This window comes from Salmo salar, chromosome 02, assembly GCF_965601325.2.
Source record: "Salmo salar chromosome 02, fSalSal1, whole genome shotgun sequence".
Classification (NCBI taxonomy): domain Eukaryota; kingdom Metazoa; phylum Chordata; class Actinopteri; order Salmoniformes; family Salmonidae; genus Salmo; species Salmo salar.
Genome location: NC_138292.1, coordinates 83,560,310 through 83,582,500, shown reverse-complemented (window position 1 = coordinate 83,582,500; position 22,191 = coordinate 83,560,310). Strand labels below are relative to the sequence as shown.

The 22,191-nt window shown below is 42.3% G+C and overlaps 1 protein-coding gene across 1 annotated transcript in view; it reads left to right on the top strand.

Moving 5' to 3' along the window:
• LOC106594732 (protein sidekick-1) overlaps positions 1-22,191 on the top strand; it is a 414,915-nt gene that overhangs the window by 179,946 nt on the left and 212,778 nt on the right. Inside the window, exons 2-4 of the mRNA XM_082969524.1 lie at positions 4,340-4,496; positions 20,050-20,156; positions 20,369-20,516. Of these exons, the coding sequence (XP_082825650.1) occupies positions 4,340-4,496; positions 20,050-20,156; positions 20,369-20,516 (412 nt within the window). The remainder of the gene's footprint in view (positions 1-4,339; positions 4,497-20,049; positions 20,157-20,368; positions 20,517-22,191) is intronic.

The window sequence follows — 22,191 nt, the reverse complement described above, 5'->3', positions numbered from 1 at the left end:
ATTTTTCAAGCTAGCATATAATGTCACATAAACCCAAACCACAGCTAAATGCAGCACTAACCTTTGATGATCTTCATCAGATGACACACCTAGGACATTATGTTATACAATACATGCATGTTTTGTTCAATCAAGTTCATATTTATATCAAAAACCAGCTTTTTACATTAGCATGTGACGTTCAGAACTAGCATACCCCCCCCGCAAACTTCCGGTGAATTTACTAAATTACTCACGATAAACGTTGACAAAAAACATAACAATTATTTTAAGAATTATAGATACAGAACTCCTCTATGCACTCGCTATGTCCGATTTTAAAATAGCTTTTCGGTGAAAGCACATTTTGCAATATTCTGAGTAGATAGCCCGGCATCACAGGGCTAGCTATTTAGACACCCACCAAGTTTAGCACTCACCAAAATCAGATTTACTATAAGAAAAATGTTATTACCTTTGCTGTTCTTCGTCAGAATGCACTCCCAGGACTTCTACTTCAATAACAAATGTTGGTTTGGTTCAAAATAATCCATAGTTATATCCAAATACCGGCGTTTTGTTCGTGCGTTCAAGACGCTATCCGAAGTGTAAATAAGGGTCACGCGCACGACGCATTTCGTGACAAAAGATTTCTAAATATTCCATTACCGTACTTCGAAGCATGTCAACCGCTGTTTAAAATACATTTTTATGCCATTTTTCTCGTAAAAAAACGATAATATTCCGACCGGGAAAGCGTGTTTACGTTCAAAGAGAGAGAAAATAAAAGCATGGGATCTCCTCGTGCACGAGCCTGAGTCTCATAGTACTCTGACCGGCCGCTATCCAAACGCGCTAATGTTTTTCAGCCAGGGGCTGCCTCTATATCATTCAGCTTTTCCCCGGGTTCTGAGAGCCTATGGGAGCCGTAGGAAGTGTCACGTTACAGCAAAGATCCTCAGTTTTCAATAAACAGAGCCAAGAAGAACAAGAACTTGTCAGAGAGGGCACTTCCTGTAAGGAATCTTCTCAGGTTTTTGCCTGCCATATGAGTTCTGTTATACTCACAGACACCATTCAAACAGTTTTAGAAACTTTAGGGTGTTTTCTATCCAAAGCCAATAATTATATGCATATTCTAGTTACTGGGCAGGAGTAGTAACCAGATTAAATCGGGTAAGTTTTTTATCCGGCCGTGTCAATACTGCCCCCTAGCCCTAACAGGTTAACACTATCAACCCTATATATCAGCACTATCTATCAACACTATCAACCCTATATATCAACACTATATATCAACACTATCAACCCTATATATCAACACTATCTATCAACACTATCAACCCTATATATCAACACTATTTATCAACACTATCAACCCTATATATCAACACTATCTATCAACACTATCAACCCTATATATCAACACTATCTATCAGCACTATCAACCCTATATATCAACACTATCTATCAACACTATCAACCCTATATATCAACACTATCTATCAGCACTATCTATCAACACTATCTATAAGCACTATCAACCCTAGATATCAACACTATCTATCAACACTATCAACCCTATATATCAACACTATCTATCAGCACTATCTATCAGCACTATCTATCAACACTATCTATAAGCACTGTCAACCCTAGATATCAACACTATCTATCAAATCAAATCAAATGTATTTATATAGCCCTTCTTACATCAGCTGATATCTCAAAGTGCTGTACAGAAACCCAGCCTAAAACCCCAAATAGCAAGCAATGCAGGTGTAGAAGCACGGTGGCTAGGAAAAACTCCCTAGAAAGGCCAAAACCTAGGAAGAAACCTAGAGAGGAACCAGGCTATGAGGGGTGGCCAGTCCTCTTCTGGCTGTGCCGGGTGGAGATTATAACAGCACATGGCCAAGATGTTCAAATGTTCATAAATGACCAGCATGGTCAAATAATAATAATCATAGTAGTTGTCGAGGGTGCAACAAGTCAGTAACACAAGAGTAAGTGTCAGTTGGCTTTTTCATAGCCGATCTTTGAGAGTATCTCTACCGCTCCTGCTGTCTCTAGAGAGTTGAAAACAGCAGGTCTGGGACAGGTAGCACGTCCGGTGAACAGGTCAGGGTTCCAGCAGGTCTGGGACAGCAGGTCTGGGACAGGTAGCACGTCCGGTGAACAGGTCAGGGTTCCATAGCCGCAGGCAGAACAGTTGGAACCGGAGCAGCAGCACGGCCAGGTGTACTGGGGACAGCAAGGAGTCATCAAGCCAGGTAGTCCTGAGGCATGGGTCCTAGGGCTCAGGTCCTCCGAGAGAGAGAGAAAGAAAGAAAGAGAGAATTAGAGAGAGCATATTTAAATTCACACAGGACACCGGAAAAGACAAGAGAAATACTCCAGATGTAACAGACTGATCCTAGCCCCCCGACACATGAACTACTGCAGCATAAATACTGGAGGCTGAGACAGGAGGGGTCAGGAGACACTGTGGCCCCACTGTGGCCTCTATCAACCCTATATATCAACACTATCTATCAACACTATCTATAAGCACTATCAACCCTGGATATCAACACTATCTATCAACACTATCAACCCTATATATCAACACTATCTATCAACCCTATATATCAACACTATCTATCAACCCTATATATCAACACTATCTATCAACACTATCAACCCTATATATCAACACTATCTATCAACCATATATATCAACACTATATATCAACCCTATAAATCAACACTATCTATCAACACTATCAACCCTATATATCAACACTATCTATCAGCACTATCTATCAGCACTATATATCAACACTATCTATAAGCACTATCAACCCTATATATCAACACTATCTATCAATACTATCAACCCTATATATCAACACTATCTATCAACACTATCAACACTATCTATCAGCACTATCTATCAGCACTATCTATCAACACTATCTATAAGCACTATCAACCCTATATATCAACACTATCTATCAACACTATCAACCCTATATATCAACACTATCTATCAACACTATCAACACTATCTATCAGCACTATCTATCAGCACTATCTATCAGCACTATCTATCAACACTATCAACCCTATATATCAACACTATCTATCAACACTATCAACCCTATATATCAACACTATCTATCAACACTATCAATCAGCACTATCTATCAACACTATCTATCAGCACTATCTATCAACACTATCAACACTATCAACACTATCTATCAACACTATCAACACTATCTATCAACACTATCAACACTATCTATCAGCACTATCTATCAGCACTATCTATCAACACTATCTATAAGCACTATCAACCCTATATATCAACACTATCTATCAACACTATCAACCCTATATATCAACACTATCTATCAACACTATCAACACTATCTATCAGCACTATCTATCAACACTATCTATCAGCACTATCTATCAACACTATCAACACTATCTATCAACACTATCAACACTATCTATCAACACTATCTATCAGCACTATCTATCAGCACTATATATCAACACTATCTATAAGCACTATCAACACTATATATCAACACTATCTATCAACACTATCTATCAGCACTATCAACACTATCAACACTATCTATCAACACTATCAACACTATCTATCAACACTATCTATCAGCACTATCTATCAACACTATCTATAAGCACTATCAACACTATATATCAACACTATCTATCAACACTATCTATCAGCACTATCTATCAACACTATCTATAAGCACTATCAACACTATCTATCAACACTATCTATCAACACTATCTATCAGCACTATCTATCAACACTATCTATAAGCACTATCAACACTATCTATCAACACTATCTATCAACACTATCTATAAGCACTATCAACACTATCTATCAGCACTATCTATCAACACTATCTATAAGCACTATCAACACTATCTATCAACACTATCTATCAGGCGTTGGTGCTTTATGTTTGCTGCACCTGGTGGGTTGATATGCATCTGATGCCTCAGAGGACCTCAACGTTCTCAACGTTCTCTAGTGGGAAGTTACAGGCTGAAAGGCCAAGCGCTTCTAGTGTTAAGGGATATTGTGTGTAGATGGGCGAGATATTTTTTAAAAATGAAGACATTTTTATTTTAGGGTGTAACACAACAAAATGTGGAAAAGGGTAAATGGGTGGGAATATTTCTGAAGACACTGTACATATAACCTGTAGATTGTTTCATGCCCATGTTTTGACTTATAAATGATTTTAAATTCAAGCTGAATTAAATATTTATTCTCTCCTCTTCTCTCCTCCCGTCTCCCCTCCGCCCCCCTCTTCTCATCCTCCAGATGTAGCTCCATATTTCCGTGTGACTCCGGGCCAGGTCCAGACCCATCTAGAGGGTAACAGGCTGGTACTGACCTGTCTGGCTGAAGGCTCCTGGCCTCTACAGTACCGATGGATCCTCAACAACACAGACATCACACACTTCTCTCCACTATACACGTAAATATACCTTAAATATACCTTATATAATATACTGTACCTCTCAACCTGCTTCTCTCCACTATACAAGTAAATATACCTTATATAATATACTGTACCTCTCTACCTCCTTCTCTCCACTATAGATGTAGATATACCTATATATAATATACCTCTCTCTATAGATATACCTATATATAATATACCTCTCTCTATAGATATACCGATATATAAGGATATAGGTCCCGTGTGGCTCAGTTGGTAGAGCATGGTGTTTGCAACGCCAGGGTTGCGGGTTCGATTCCCACGGGGGACCAGTAAGGAAGAAAAAAATGTTTGAAATGTATGCATTCACTACTGAAGTCGCTCTGGGTAAGAGCATCTGCTAAATGACTAAAATGTAAATGTTAAAATATATATAAGATTTGTAGGCCTCCTAGCTCACACACGCTTTTTCATTTCTGCCCACAAATTTTCTATGGGATTGATTGAGGTCAGGGCTTTGTGATGGCTACTCCAATACCTTGATTTAGTTGTCCTTAAGCCATTTTGCTACAACTTTGGAAGTACGCTTGGGGTCATTGTCCAGTTGGAAAACCCATTTGCGACCAAGCTTTAACTTCCTGACCGATGTCTTGAGATGTTGCTTCAGTATATCCACATAATTTTGCTTCCTCATGATGCCATTTATTTTGTGAAGTGCACCAGTCCCTCCTGTAGCAAAGCACCCCCATAACATGATGCTGCCACTCCCGTGCTTCATGGTTGGGATGGTGTTCTTCGGCTTGCAAGCCTCCCCCTTTTCCCTCCAAACATAACGATGGTCATTATGACCAAACAGTTCTATTTTTATTTCATCAGACCAGAGGACATTTCCCCAAAAAGTACGATCTTTGTCCCAATGTGCAGTTGCAAACCATAGTCGGGCTTTTTTATGGCGGTTTTGGAGCAGTGGCTTCTTCCTTGCTGAGTGGCCTTTCAGGTTATGTTCTGGGATTGATTTGCACTTTTCGCACCAAAGTATGTTCATCTCTAGGAGACAGAACGTCTCCTTTCTGAGCGGTATGACGGCTGCATGGTCCCATGGTGTTTATACTTGCGTACTATTGTTTGTACAGATGAACGCGGTACCTTCAGGCGTTTGGAAATTACTCCCAAGGATGAACCAGATTTGTGGAGGTCTGGATTTTTTTTTCTGAGGTCTTGGCTGATTTCTTTAGATTTTCCCATGATGTCAAGCAAAGAGGCACTGAGTTTGAAGGTGATGTCAATTAGCCTATCAGAAGCTTCTAAAGCCATGACATCATTTTATGGAATTTTCCAAGCTGTTTAAAGGCACAGTCAACTTAGTGTATGTGAACTTCTGACCCACTAGAATTGTGATACAGTGAATTATAAGTGAAATAATCGGTCTGTAAACAATTGTGGCAAAAATTACTTGTGTCATGCACAAAGTAGATGTCCTAACTAACTTGCCAAAACTATAGTATGTTAACAAGAAATTTGTGGAGTGGTTAAAATGAGTTTTAATGACTCCAACCTAAGTGTATGTAAACTTTCGACTTCAACTGTACCTATATATAATATACCTCTCTCTGCCTCCTTCTCTCCACTATATATGTAAATATACCGATATATATATAATAAACCTCTCTCTATTAATATACCTCTCTGTCACGGAATAAGTCGTACTCATCTTTGAAAATGTCGTACTGGCGAGAAGAGGACCAAGGCGCAGCGAGACTGTGAATACTCATACTTTAATAGACTCAAGTAAGGCATCCACAGGAAACCAATAACACGACAGCAAGAGTTTGCAGGCTAACAAAACGCAGTGCAAAACAACCACCCACAAACCCCAGTGACAAACAACTCCTACATATATGACTCCCAATCAGGAACAACGATTCCCAGCTGTTCCTGATCAGGAGTCACAAGACACACACAAGACTGCCACGTCCTGACCCCCAAACTACTACACCAGCTCCATCTGCTGGTCAGGACGTGACAGTACCCCCCCCTCAAGGTGCAGACCCCGGAATGCACCTAACCACAACAACAAAAAACCACCAACAAACAAAATCCCCAACAAAACCCATAAACAGTAACCCTAAACCATAAGGGAGGGAAGGGAGGGTGGCTGCTGTCAACGACGGCACTTTGCTACACCCTCCCTCCCCAAACCACCTATCCTGGAGGCGGCTCAGGCTCTGGCAGCTCGGGACAGTCTGGGCAGTCTGGCAGCTCGGGACAGTCTGGGCAGTCTGGCAGCTCGGGACAGTCTGGGAAGTCTGGCAGCTCGGGGCAGTCTGGCAGCTCGGGACAGTCTGGGCAGTCTGGCAGCTCGGGACAGTCTGGGCAGTCTGGCAGCTCGGGACAGTCTGGGCAGTCTGGCAGCTCGGGACAGTCTGGGCAGTCTGGCCACTCCGGCAGTTCAGGGCAGTCTGGCCACTCCGGCAGTTCAGGGCAGTCTGGCCACTCCGGCAGTTCAGGGCAGTCTGGCCACTCCGGCAGTTCAGCGCAGTCTGGCCACTCCGGCAGTTCAGCGCAGTCTGGCCACTCCGGCAGTTCAGCGCAGTCTGGCCACTCCGGCAGTTCAGCGCAGTCTGGCCACTCCGGCAGTTCAGCGCAGTCTGGCCACTCCGGCAGTTCAGCGCAGTCTGGCCACTCCGGCAGTTCAGCGCAGTCTGGCCACTCCGGCAGTTCAGCGCAGTCTGGCCACTCCGGCAGTTCAGCGCAGTCTGGCCACTCCGGCAGTTCAGCGCAGTCTGACCTCTCTGGCGACTGTTGACTGGCGGGCAGCTCTGACGACTGTTGACTGGCGGGCAGCTCTGACGACTGTTGACTGGCGGGCAGCTCTGACGACTGTTGACTGGCGGGCAGCTCTGACGACTGTTGACTGGCGGGCAGCTCTGACAACTGTTGACTGGCGGGCAGCTCTGACGACTGTTGACTGGCGGGCAGCACTGACGACTGTTGACTGGCGGGCAGCACTGACGACTGTTGACTGGCGGGCAGCTCTGGCGACTGTTGACTGGCGAGGCTGGGTTCACGCACTTGAAGCCTGGTGCGTGGTGCTGGTACTGGGCGTACCAGATTGTGAACACGCACCTCCATGCTAGTGTGGGGAGCTGGCCTGGGGCTCCATTCTTGCCCCGCAAAACTCCCCTTGTGCCCCCCCCTAAAAAATTATTGGGGGTGCCTCTCGGTCTCCCTTACCTCGCCAGCCTTCTTCCGCTGCTTGGTCCTGTGTTGGTGGGTGGTTCTGTCATAAAATAAGTCGTACTCATCCTTGAAAATGTCGTACTGGAGAGAAGAGGACCAAGGCGCAGCGAGACTGTGAATACTCATACTTTAATAGACTCAAGTAAGGCATCCACAGGAAACCAATAACACGACAGCAACAGTTTGCAGGCTAACAAACGCAGTGCAAAACAACCACCCACAAACCCCAGTGACAAACAACTCCTACATATATGACTCCCAATCAGGAACAACGATTCCCAGCTGTTCCTGATCAGGAGTCACAAGACACACACAAGACTGCCACGTCCTGACCCCCAAACTACTACACCAGCTCCATCTGCTGGTCAGGACGTGACAGTCTCTCTATAAATATACCTATATATAATATACCTCTCTCTATAGATATACCTATATATACTATACCTTTCTCTATAGATATACTTATATATAATATACCTCTCTCTTTAGATATACCTTTATATAATATACCTCTCTATATTAAATTACCTAAATATAATATACCTCTCTCTAGAAATATACCAATATATAATATAACTCTCTCTATAGATATACCTATATATAATATACCTCTCTCTATAGATATACCTTTATGTAATATACCTCTCTATATTAATATACCTAAATATAATATACCTCTCTCTACCACCTTCTCTCGACTATAGATGTAGATATACCTATATATACTATACCTCTAGCTATACATACCTCTCTCTGTAAATATACCTATATATAATATACCTCTCTCTATGGATATACCTATATATAATATACCTCTCTCTATAAATATACCTATATATAATATACCTCTCTCTACAAATATACCTATAGATAATATACCTCTCTATAGATATACCTATATATATCATACCTCTCTCTATAAATATACCTATATATAATATACCTCTCTCTACAAATATACCTATAGATAATATACCTCTCTATAGATATACCTATATATAATATGCCTCTCTCTATTAATATACCTATATATAATATACTTTTCTCAATAGATATACCTATATATAATATAGTTTTCTCAATATATATACCTATTTATAATATACCTTTCTCTATAGATATACCTATTGTGGCAAAGAAGGGGGTCGAGTGATAAATGGCAGATATGTGAGGGCAGAACTAATAAACGGGCTCTGCCCGATCACTAAAATGGCCACCCCGATCAGAACTACAGATCACAAAATGGTCGACTGCCAAAACTACAATTCCCAGAAGCAAGGGGAACCCTCAGAAGGTGGAGCCGACCCACAGATAAAAGGTCAAGAAAAACCAGGAAGAGAGAGAGAGGGCGGGAAGGATCTATGAACCATAGAGAAAGAGACAATCTACATTGGCTGGATTTACCGTGTACGAGCTGGACTGTTTTGGACTTACCTGTTGGCGTTTAGACCTGGACCTACCGAGAACCAGATTTGTGTACCGAACCCTGCTATCCTTGACCTTACCTGCGGCCTGGGTGGACCAGGACAGCGAAACAAACACACAGGTACTGTCATGTTCGAAAGAACTTTCATTCTGGGCTGACTTTGGTGACAGTTTCCCACTTAATTTGTGACAAACGCTCCTAACTTTGAAGAGGTTTGCCACACGTGGTGGAGAATGTGGGTAGTAGATTAACTATACTGCTGGTTAGGTAGGAACATTTTTTTTTTTTTAAATAAAGTTTAGTTAGCACTCCAAAGGGGAGTCAGGTTTATTTGAATTTTTTTTTTGGCTTTGTTTGGTTAGGACAGTTTTTTTCAGGAAAATTAGTATGGAGGGAGCCATACAGGCCCTGTTACAAGCGGCGGCGGCCGCCCAACATGAGGCAACTAGAGCTCAACAAATAGCTCATCAGGATGCAATGCGAATGTATCAGGACACGTTACAGGTCCAGCACTGCACCAACCAGCTGCTCAGAGAAGAGCAAGAGAGAAACACCCGGGAGTTAACCTGTTAGGACTAGGGGGCAGTATTGACACGGCTGGATAAAAAAACATACCCGATTTAATCTGGTTACCACTCCTACCCAGTAACTAGAATATGCATATACTTATTACATATGGATAGAAAACACCCTAAATTTTCTAAAACTGTTTGAATGGTGTCTGTGAGTATAACAGAACTCATTTGGCAGGCAAAACCCTGAGACATTTTCTGACAGGAAGTGGATACCTGATGTGTTGTATTACCTTTAAACCTATCCCATTGAAAAACACAGGGGCTGAGGAATATTTTGGCACTTCCTATTGCTTCCACTAGATGTCACCAGCCTTTACAAAGTGTTTTGAGTCTTCTGGAGGGAGATCTGACCGAACAAGAGCCATGGAACGATGATGGCCCATTAGACACCTGGCGCGCGAGTTCATGTTGGGTACCCTCGTTCCAATACGTTATAAAAGAGTATGCATTCGTCCACCTTGAATATTATTCATGTTCTGGTTAAAAAAGGCCCTAATGATTTATGCTATACAACGTTTGACATGTTTGAACGAACGTAAATATATTTTTTCCCCTCGTTCATGACGAGAAGTCCGGCTGGCTTAGATCATGTGCTAAGAAGACGGAGATTTTTGGACATAAATGATGAGCTTTTTTGAACAAAACTACATTCGTTATGGACCTGTGATACCTGGAAGTGACATCTGATGAAGAGAATCAAAGGTAATGGATTATTTACATAGTATTTTCGATTTTAGATCTCCCCAACATGACGTCTAGTCTGTATCGCAACGCGTATTTTTCTGGGCGCAGTGCTCAGATTATTGCAAAGTGTGATTTCCCAGTAAGGTTATTTTTAAATCTGGCAAGTTGATTGCGTTCAAGAGATGTAAATCTATAATTCTTTAAATGACAATATAATATTTTACCAATGTTTTCTAATTTTAATTATTTAATTTGTGACGCTGACTTGACTGCCGGTTATTGGAGGGAAACGATTTCCTCAACATCAATGCCATAGTAAAACGCTGTTTTTGGATATAAATATGAACTTGATAGAACTAAAAATGCATGCATTGTCTAACATAATGTCCTAGGAGTGTCATCTGATGGAGATTGTAAAAGGTTAGTGCATCATTTTAGCTGGTTTTATGGTTTTGGTGACCCTGTCTTTGAATTGACAAAACATTACACACAACTCTTGTAAATGTACTGTCCTAACATACTCTAAATTTATGCTTTCGCCGTAAAACCTTTTTGAAATCGTAAAACGTGGTTAGATTAAGGAGATGTTTATCTTTCAAAGGGTGTAAAATAGTTGTATGTTTGAAAAATTTGAATTTTGACATTTATTTGGATTCAAATTTGCCGCTCTTGAAATGCACCTGCTGTTGATGGAGTGCACCACGGGTGGCACGCTAGCGTCCCACCTAGCCCATAGAGGTTAAGAGAAGGCCTAAAGGTGCTAGCGGACCAAATTGGGGCTCAGTTACCAGCTGTAAATACCCAAAGGTGGGCCAATCATTTTCTTCAAAAAATGACAGCGCAAGATGATGTGGAAGCATATCTTACCACCTTCGAAAGGACGGCAGAGAGGGAGAAGTGGCCGAAAGAAGAATGGGCAGGGCTTCTGGCACCATACCTGGCAGGGGACGCTCAAAAATCATATTTCGACCTGGAGTTGAAGGATGCACAGGATTACGATAAACTAAAGGGAGAGATTCTGACTAGACTGGGAGTGACTGATACCGTGAGGGCACACCGCTTCCACCAGTGGTCCTACAGACCGGGACAACCCCCCCGAACACAGATGTTCGACTTGATTCACCTGGCACGGAAATGGTTGCGACCGGAGACCCGTTCGTCCGCCGAGGTCGTCGAGACCATCGTACTCAACCAGTTTCAGCGAGGTCTACCCCAAGAAGTGCGACGATGGGTTGGCCAGAACGATGTACTTTCCGCCGACCATCTCGTGGGCCTGGTTGAACGGTATTGTACGGCAGGAACAGCTGAGCAGGCGCAGGAGGAAAGATTCCCATTCCCCAGGCCTGGGCAAACCAGCGGACAGGGTAAGACTGTCCCAACAGGTGGAGGGGGAGGAGAGCAGCGTGGGGCCATGAGGAAAGAATCAGAATCGGGCCGAGACACTAAGGGAAAAAACGGAAACCGGGACTGGGGGTCGAGGAGGTCTCCCCCCCGAAACCCTATTATCTGTTACAATTGTAATCGACCGGGACATATTGCAGCCTACTGCCCTATTAAAGAAGAACCAATGCAATGTAACCTCGGTGAAAAAGATGAGATATGGTATGCATGTCCCGTGGTAACCACTGTACTTGAAAGATCAAGAAACAAACATATGTGCAGGGTGAAGGTTGAAGGGAAAGAGGTTGAAGCACTACTGGATTCCGGCAGTATGCTAACCCTGGTCGTTGCAAACCTAGTGCCGACGCATAAACTGGATACAAGTCAGGATATCAGTGTTACGTGCATTCATGGGGATACCCGTCTGTACCCCACAGCCTTAGTGAGCATACAAACAGAGGACAGTCTGCTGGATTATGAGGTCGGCGTGGTCCCAAAGATGCCATATGATGTAATATTGGGTAGATACTTTCCTAACTTTGCGAAGTTAGGCCAAAAGAATGGCATATTTGAGAAGCCAACAACCCTGACCAAGCAGGAAGAAGCATGGGGCCTTCAACCAAGCCCAAGTAAAGAGGTCTCCCAGGGGCCAACCTCACAGGTACTAGTAGGGGAGGATGAGGATGAAGTGGCAAACCTCGTTGATAATGAACAGCCCAGTACTAGTGGGGCTGGGGTCGATCTGAATCCAGAGGATGACTATCTAGAACCAGCAGATCTGGCAGGGTCCATGACTAATTTCGGGACGGCCCAACACCAGGATCCAACCCTGCAGCAAGCCAGAGCAGACGTGCAGGTCGTAGATGGTACTCCCATAAATTATAGGATGATGCCTAATAGTTTTCCCCACTTCATCATGAAAAATGGTTTGGTGTACAGTCTCAAAAATAGGGGTTGATGTGGTGGAACAGTGGTTGGTCCCCACCCGGTACAGGAAGACAGTACTGGATCTAGCTCATGGGCACATCTAGCTCATGGGCACAGACCGGATTGTAAGGAGGTTTTACTGGCCAGGAATTCAGGCTGAAGTGGCTCGGCATTGTGGAGAGTGCCTGGAGTGCCAGGTAACAGCTCCCCGACCAGCGTTTAGAAGCCCGTTAGTGCCACTCCCCATAATCGAAACGCCATTTGAGAGGATAGCGATGGATATAGTGGGCCCACTACCCAAATCTGCCAGAGGGCACCAATACATTCTGGTCATTCTAGATTATGCCACTCGCTACCCAGAAGCCATTCCCCTTCGGACAATGGCTTCCAAAAATATCGCCAAGGAACTAGTGCTATTGTTCACCAGGGTCGGGGTCCCAAAGGAGATCCTTACTGACCAGGGGACCCCCTTTATGTCCCGCCTTATGGCGGACCTTTGTAAATTGTGGCAGGTGAAACAGTTGAGGACATCGGTTTACCATCCACAGACGGACGGAGAGCATGGAGAGAGAGAGAAACACTAATGGTCACGTACCCCACACACACTCAGGAGACAGCCGAAGTAAATATTTCACCTACTTTGTCCCCAGCACAAGTACAGGAAGTAAAGACCCTGATCCAGAAAAACAGAGATGTGTTTTCAGAGGTACCCGGCCGAACTGAGGTTACAGCTCATGATATCGTTTCCCTACCAGGGAGAAAAGTGAGCATGAGGCCATATCGGGTACCCGAGGCTCGACAGGCAGCGATTAGAGCAGAGACGGAGAAAATGTTGACAGCTGGAGTGATCGAAGAGTCACATAGTGAGTGGTCTAGCCCAATTGTGATGGTCTCCAAGCCCGATGGGTCTTTGCGGTTCTGTAACGACTTTCGGAAGGTCAATGAAATCTCCAAGTTTGATGCCTACCCCATGCCCAGAGTAGACGAACTACTGGAGAAAATTGGTAAAGCTCGGTACATTACGACCCTGGACCTGACAAAAGGGTACTGGCAAATTCCTCTGACCCCCAGGGCCAAAGAAAAGACAGCCTTTGCTGTCGGTTTGTTTCAATACACCGTCATGCCATTCGGCCTACACGGGGCCCCAGCCACCTTTCAACGGCTCATGGACAAGGTCCTAAAACCGCACCAAGCATACGCCGCAGCTTATTTAGATGACGTGGGGATCTACAGCCCAGATTGGGAATCCCACTTACCCCGGGTACAGGCAGTGTTAGACGCCCTTAGAAAGGCAGGGCTCACAGCGAACCCTGCCAAGTGTTATGTGGGGTTAGAGGAAACTGAGTATCTGGGATACACAGTGGGAAGAGGATTAATCAAACCCCAACGTAAGAAGGTGGAGGCAATTAGAGAATGGCCGAAACCAGTAAATAAGAAGCAGGTTCGAGCCTTCCTAGGGCTGACCGGGTACTACCGGAAGTTCATCCCAAGTTATGCCACAGTGGCCGCCCCACTCACCGACATGACCAGAGCCAGAGGGCCAAACATGGTCAAGTGGGATGAAAGGGCCACCAAAGCATTTAGGACATTACAGGAGGCCCTCTGCTGTAATCCAGTGCTGGTGGTACCAGACTTTGAGAGAGAGTTTGTGGTTCAGACGGATGCTTCAGAGGTCGGCTTGGGAGCAGTGCTGTCCCAAGAGGTAGAAGGGGTGGAACACCCCATCCTGTTTTTAAGCAGGAAGCTGGAACCACGGGAAACCAACTACTCAGTTGTTGAGAAAGAGGCGCTGGCAGTAAAGTGGGCTCTGGAAAGCCTGAAATACTACCTGCTGGGGCGCCACTTCACCCTCATCAGTGACCATGCACCACTCACCTGGATGCATAGGGCTAAAGAGAAGAACGCTCGGGGGATGCGGTGGTTTTTGAGTCTCCAACCGTTTCACTTTGACTTGAAACACAGAGCAGGAAAGGAAATGGGAAATGTGGATGGGTTATCCCGCATGCACGCATATTTTGCTGCGGTAGCCCGACCTAGGGGGTCGGATCTAGGGGGGGAGAGGTGTGGCAAAGAAGGGGGTCGAGTGATAAATGGCAGATATGTGAGGGAAGAACTAATAAACGGGCTCTGCCCGATCACTAAAATGGCCACCCCGATCAGAACTACAGATCACAAAATGGTCGACTGCCAAAACTACAATTCCCAGAAGCAAGGGGAACCCTCAGAAGGTGGAGCCGACCCACAGATAAAAGGTCAAGAAAAACCAGGAAGAGAGAGAGAGGGCGGGAAGGATCTATGAACCATAGAGAAAGAGACAATCTACATTGGCTGGATTTACCGTGTACGAGCTGGACTGTTTTGGACTTACCTGTTGGCGTTTAGACCTGGACCTACCGAGAACCAGATTTGTGTACCGAACCCTGCTATCCTTGACCTTACCTGCGGCCTGGGTGGACCAGGACAGCGAAACAAACACACAGGTACTGTCATGTTCGAAAGAACTTTCATTCTGGGCTGACTTTGGTGACAGTTTCCCACTTAATTTGTGACAAACGCTCCTAACTTTGAAGAGGTTTGCCACACTATATATAATATACCTCTCTCTATAGATATACCTATATATAATATAACTCTCTATATAAATATACCTATATATAACATACCTCTCTCTACCTCCTTCTCTCCACTACAGATGTAGATATACCTATATATGATATACCTCTCTCTATAGATATACCTATATATAATATAACCTCTCTATAGATATACCTATATATAATATACCTCTCTCTACAAATATACCTATATATAATATACCTCTCTATAGATTTACCTATATATAATATAACTCTCTATATAAATATACCTATATATAACATACCTCTCTCTACCTCCTTCTCTCCACTACAGATGTAGATATACCTATATATGATATACCTCTCTCTATAGATATACCTATATATGATATACCTCTCTCTATAGATATACCTATATATAATATACCTCTCTCTATAGATATACCTATATATAATATAACCTCTCTATAGATATACCTATATATAATATACCTCTCTCTACAAATATACCTATATATAACATACCTCTCTATAGATATACCTATATATAATATAACTCTCTATATAAATATACCTATATATAACATACCTCTCTCTACCTCCTTCTCTCCACTACAGATGTAGATATACCTATATATGATATACCTCTCTCTATAGATATACCTATATATGATATACCTCTCTCTATAGATATACCTATATATAATATACCTCTCTATAGATATACCTATATATAATATACCTCTCTCTATTAATATACCTATCTATAATATGCCTATCTATAATATGCCTATATATTTAATATACTTATATATAATATACCTATATATAATATGCCCATATATAATATACCTATATATAATTTGCCTATATATAATTTGCCTATATTTAATTTGCCTATATATAATATACCTATATATAATAAACCTATACATAATATACCTATATTTAATAAGCCTATATATAATATACCTATATATTTAATATGCCAATATATAATATACCTATATATTTAATATACCAACATTTAATATGCCTACAGTGGGGGAAAAAAGTATTTGATCCCCTGCTGATTTTGTTCGTTTTCCCAATTACAAAGAAATGATCAGTCTATAATTTTAATGGTAGGTTTATTTGAACAGTGAGAGACAGAATAACAACAAAAATATCCAGAAAAACACATGTCAAAAATGTTATAAAATGATTTGCATTTTAATGGGGGAAATAAGTATTTGACCCCCTCTCAAATCAGAAGGATTTCTGGCTCCAGGTGTCTTTTATACAGGTAACGAGCTGAGATTAGGAGCACACTCTTAAAGGGAGTGCTCCTAACCGCAGCTTGTTACCTGTAAAAAAGACACCTCTCCACAGAAGCAATCAATCAATCAATTTATAACATTTCTGACATGCGTTTTTCTGGATATTTTTGTTGTTATTCTGTCTCTCACTGTTCAAATAAACCTACCATTAAAATTATAGACTGATCCTTTCTTTGTCAGTGGGCAAATGTACAAAATCAGCAGGGGATCAAATACTTTTTTCCCCCACTGTATATATAATATGACTCTCTCTACCCGTAAATGTCTTCTTCATACTTTATTTTACTAACTTGAGAAACTTGAGAGCAACTTTTGTCTGATGTCAATGTGCATGATTGACTCAGATGTCTGTGGTAGTGTGTATATCAGCAGTCAGCATTCATCCTGTACTCTCCATGTCATCCTCCTGTCTTCCCCTCTCCCCGGAGTGGTAAACATGATCTGTCAGATAATAATATATACATGAAGATATTTCTATATATATATATATAATGTGTTGTGGGATGTATAATAATATCTATATATATGAACACTCTCCTGTCTGTCTCAGCTCTCACACACTCTGAGCTTTTATCTCTTTCCTCATGGAGTGTTGACATGAGACGAGACAATGTGTTAAAAGGCGAAGGTAGGCAGATGCAGGGCAATAACTGCTGCTAGAACAAAGTCTAAGACAAACATAATTCCAGACACACTCCTGCCTGCACTCACACATACAGACAGACACACACCACTGCACTCAAAGACTAACTCTTCAACTCCAGCGAGGTCTGGGTTTTGTTGACTAAGCTTCCCTCTCTCATTTACACTACAGTAGGGCTGGGTGATCGATAGGACCACCACGAGGTCTGGGTGTTGTTGACTAAGCTTCCCTCTCTCATTTACACTACAGTAGAGCTGGGTGATCGATAGGACCACCACGAGGTCTGGGTGTTGTTGACTAAGCTTCCCTCTCTCATTTACACTACAGTAGGGCTGGGTGATCGATAGGACCACCACGAGGTCTGGGTGTTGTTGACTAAGCTTCCCTCTCTCATTTACACTACAGTAGGGCTGGGTGATCGATAGGACCACCACGAGGTCTGGGTGTTGTTGACTAAGCTTCCCTCTCTCATTTACACTACAGTAGGGCTGGGTGATCGATAGGACCACCACGAGGTCTGGGTGTTGTTGACTAAGCTTCCCTCTCTCATTTACACTACAGTAGGGCTGGGTGATCGATAGGACCACCACGAGGTCTGGGTGTTGTTGACTAAGCTTCCCTCTCTCATTTACACTACAGTAGGGCTGGGTGATCGATAGGACCACCACGAGGTCTGGGTGTTGTTGACTAAGCTTCCCTCTCTCATTTACACTACAGTAGAGCTGGGTGATCGATAGGACCACCACGAGGTCTGGGTGTTGTTGACTTAGCTTCCCTCTCTCATTTACACTACAGGAGGGTTGGGGGATCGATAGGACCACCACGAGGTCTGGGTGTTGTTGACTAAGCTTCCCTCGCTCCAATCGTGCTGTGATACATTACTGCTTTTTACATCGCTCACCCATAGAGTATGGAACATACACAAAGAGAGAGAGATGGAGCGAGAGATGAGAGAGCAAGAGATGAAGAGAGAGAGAGAGATGGAGGGAGGGGAGAGGGACAGACAGAGAGAGAGAGGGAGAGAGAGAGGGAGAGAGAGAGAGAGAGATAGAAAGAGAATGCACACACACCATTTCTCTCTGTTTCTGCGGGGGAATGACCCAGCAGTTTGTAGCCATGTATTGATTGAGATGGTAAGTGGTATTCTGTATCGGACGTTAGAACAACAACACAATGACGCTGGGTATATTATGATGTCACGGCTGATTTCAGGACTTTTCAAAGTTAAGGCCCAAATTGTGTTGGAAATGTTTAGAAAATATCTGTTTGGGGATGTAAGAGGACCTATTTGGGAATTAAGGATGGCTTTAGATTGACCATTTTAACATAGAGTTAGTTTCAAAATATTATGACTATGTTAGTTTGACAATGTTAGGTTAGAGTTAGTTAGATAATATTATGACTATGTTAGTTTTACAATGTTAGGTTAGAATTAGTTACAAAATATTATGACTATGTTAGTTAGACAATGTTAGAATATAGTTAGTTTGACAATATTATGACTATGTTAGTTTGACAATGTTAGGTTAGAGTTAGTTAGATAATGTTATGATATAGTTAGTTGGACAATGTTAGAATAGAGTTAGTTTGACAATGTTAGGATAGTAAGTTAGACAGTTTTAGGATAGAAGTGACAATGTGTGAACGTATGGCCACAACAGCCCAGTTCAACAGCAGTGTAATGATTTAATGAACTGGCAGTAGAGATGCTGTTCCTCCAGTGATGCTCCAGTCTGAAGCTGATACATCACTGTGTCTGTTGTTGACAACATCACAAGGACATGCTGGCTGGAATATTTGGCTGTGTGTGTGTTTGGCTGTGTGTGTGTTTGTTGGTGTGTGTGTGTCGGTGTGTTTTGGTGTGTGTTTCATCCAGGTTGGGTGTAATGGGGTTTTAATGCCAGGTTGCCCATTAGAGTGCCACTCTAATGGGCAACCTGGCATCGGGCAGTAGACACACACACACACACACACACACACACCACAGACACACACGTACACACCTCCGCCTCCCCATCTGTCCCTCTTTAGGAGTACAGTTCACACAGTCTCTCCTCTTCCTCTCTCCTCTTCCTCTCTTCTCTTTCTCTTTATGTCTGTCTCCTCCAAGGTCATACACATCATCCTTCCAGTCTGTTTCACCTATTTCTCTCTCCTCTCCCTCTATTTCTCTCTCTCCCCTCACAACACAATACACTATAACTCCCTCCTAACTGTAGAGTATAATTCTCTCTTCCTGTAGATTATACCTCTTTCTCGTCTCTCTCTCTCTCTCTCTCTCTCTCTCTCTGTCTTTATCTCTCTCCCTCCCTCTCTCCCTCCCTCTCTCTCTCCCTCTCTCAATTCAATTTAAAGGGCTTTATTGTCATGGGAAACATATGTTAACATTGCCAAAGCAAGTGAAGTACATAAAAAAACAAAAGTGAAATAAACAATAAAAATGAACAGTAAACGTTACACTTACAAAAGTTCCACGTCAAATGTCATATTATGTCTATATACAGTGTTGTCACGATGTCCAAATAGTTAAATAATAATAATAATAAATAAATAAATAAATAAATACATATAAATATAGGTTGTATTTACAATGGTGTTTGTCCTTCACTGGTTGCCCTTTTCTTGTGGTAACAGGTCACACATCTTGCTGCTGTAATGGCACACTGTGGTATTTCACCCAGTCCTCTCTCTCTCTAGGTATGTTATCCCAGAGGTAATGACACTGTGGTGTTTCACCCAGTCCTCTCTCTCTCTCTAGGTATGTTATCCCAGAGGTAATGACACTGTGGTGTTTCACCCAGTCCTCTCTCTCTCTCTAGGTATGTTATCCCAGAGGTCAGGAGGTCAGATGCTGGGGTGTATCAGTGTGTGGTCAGGAACAGAATGGGAGCCCTGTTACAGAGGAGAGCTGAGTTGCAGGTCGCCTGTAAGTACACACACACACCTCTTTCTCTCTCTCTTTATATTTCTCTCTCTTTATCTCTATCTCTCTCTCTCTATCGCTCTCTCTCTCTTTATCTCTATCTCTCTATCGCTCTCGCTCTCTCTTTATCTCTGCATCTCTCTTTATCTCTGCATCTCTCTCTTTATCGCTCTCTCTCTTGATCTCTCTCTCTTTATCTCTCTCTCTCTCTCTAGTCATGGGTATCTTTTCTGGTGAGCAGCAGCGTCGTACGGTCAGTGTTGGTCGAGCTGCGGTCCTGAACACTCCAACCGTCAGCTGCTTCCCGAGACCGCAGGTCACCTGGTACAGAGACGGTCACAAGATAATCCCCAGCAACAGAGTGTGAGTACCACTACTAACTTAAACCACAATGTTCTAGTAATGCTCAAATAATGGTCAAAACACAACATTTTCTATTCACCATGTTAGTCAGGTAAAAAAAGAACTCAATGAAGAATCAGAGGTCAACACTTTGTGGTCTGAATGTGATTCAGTAACATATTGTTAGTAGCAGGGTTGGGCCGTATCCACAGTCTAACATTGTTAGTAGCAGGGTTGGGCCGTATCCACAGTCTAACATTGTTAGTAGCAGGGTTGGGCCGTATCCACAGTCTAACATTGTTAGTAGCAGGGTTGGGCCGTATCCACATTCTAACATTGTTAGTAGCAGGGTTGGGCCGTATCCACATTCTAATATTGTTAATAGCAGGGTTGGGCCGTATCCACTTTCTAACATTGTTAATAGCAGGGTTGGGCCGTATCCAACATAACTTCATTGCAAGGCCAGACAACCCAGTTCATACAGTTATACAACTATCTCAAAAGGCTACTCACACTCACACCAGGAGGGAGTTCATTGTCTCTGCTGTAATCAAGAAGCTAGAGGGGGTTATTTGTCTCTGCTGTAATCAAGATGCTGGAGGGGGTTGATTGTCTCTGCTGTTATCAGGTAGCTTGAGTGGATTGATTGTCTCTGCTGTAATCAGGAAGCTGGCTCTTTTAAGCTAGACACTTAGCTTGAAAGTTCGCAAACCAAATGCATAGCTGGAGGCCTGAGCTGCATATAATTTATTAGATAGTTAATAACCTTTTACTGCAGCTGTAACTGGACTTTATTTATTACAATAACTCTGATACTAATCAACTGTACAAATACATTTAATGAAATGGATTACACTGTAATGTTTTAGTTCTAAGGGAAATTAAAATAGGCTTACGTTTTTTCTTGGACTTTGTAGAATTATATAAAACATATCCTTCACTCTAAACAAATAACTATTGTCATTCATTTTTTAAATGTATTTATTTCCATAAATATTTCTTAATGCAATTAATTCTTTACAATAGTTGATGCACTATTTGTCAAGTCTTTATTTATCAAGCATTTATCATTTATTTATCAAGCATTCATTTATCATTTATTTATCAAGCATTTATTTATCAAGCATTTATTTATCATTTATTTATCAAGCATTTATTTTTCAAGCATTTATTTATTATTTATTTAACAAACATTTATTCATACTTTATTTATCAAGCATCTATCATTTATTTATCAAGCATTTATTTATCAAGCATTTATTTATCATTTATTTATCAAGCATTTATTTTTCAAGCATTTATTTATTATTTATTTAACAAACATTTATTCATACTTTATTTATCAAGCATTTATAAAGCATTTATTTATCAAGCGTGTTTTCGCACCTTGCAGGTGGATGTGCATCTGATGTGTATGCTAAAAGGGATGACCGGCAATGTTGACTAGCGGGTACTGATATACTGAAAGGCCAGGCGGTACTAGTGTTAACGGGTACAGATATACTGAAAGGCCAGGCGGTACTAGTGTTAACGGGTACTGATATACTGAAAGGCCAGGCGGTACTAGTGTTAACGGGTACTGATATACTGAAAGGCCAGGCAGTACTAGTGTTAACGGGTACTGATATACTGAAAGGCCAGGCGGTACTAGTGTTAACGGGTACTGATATACTGAAAGGCCAGGCAGTACTAGTGT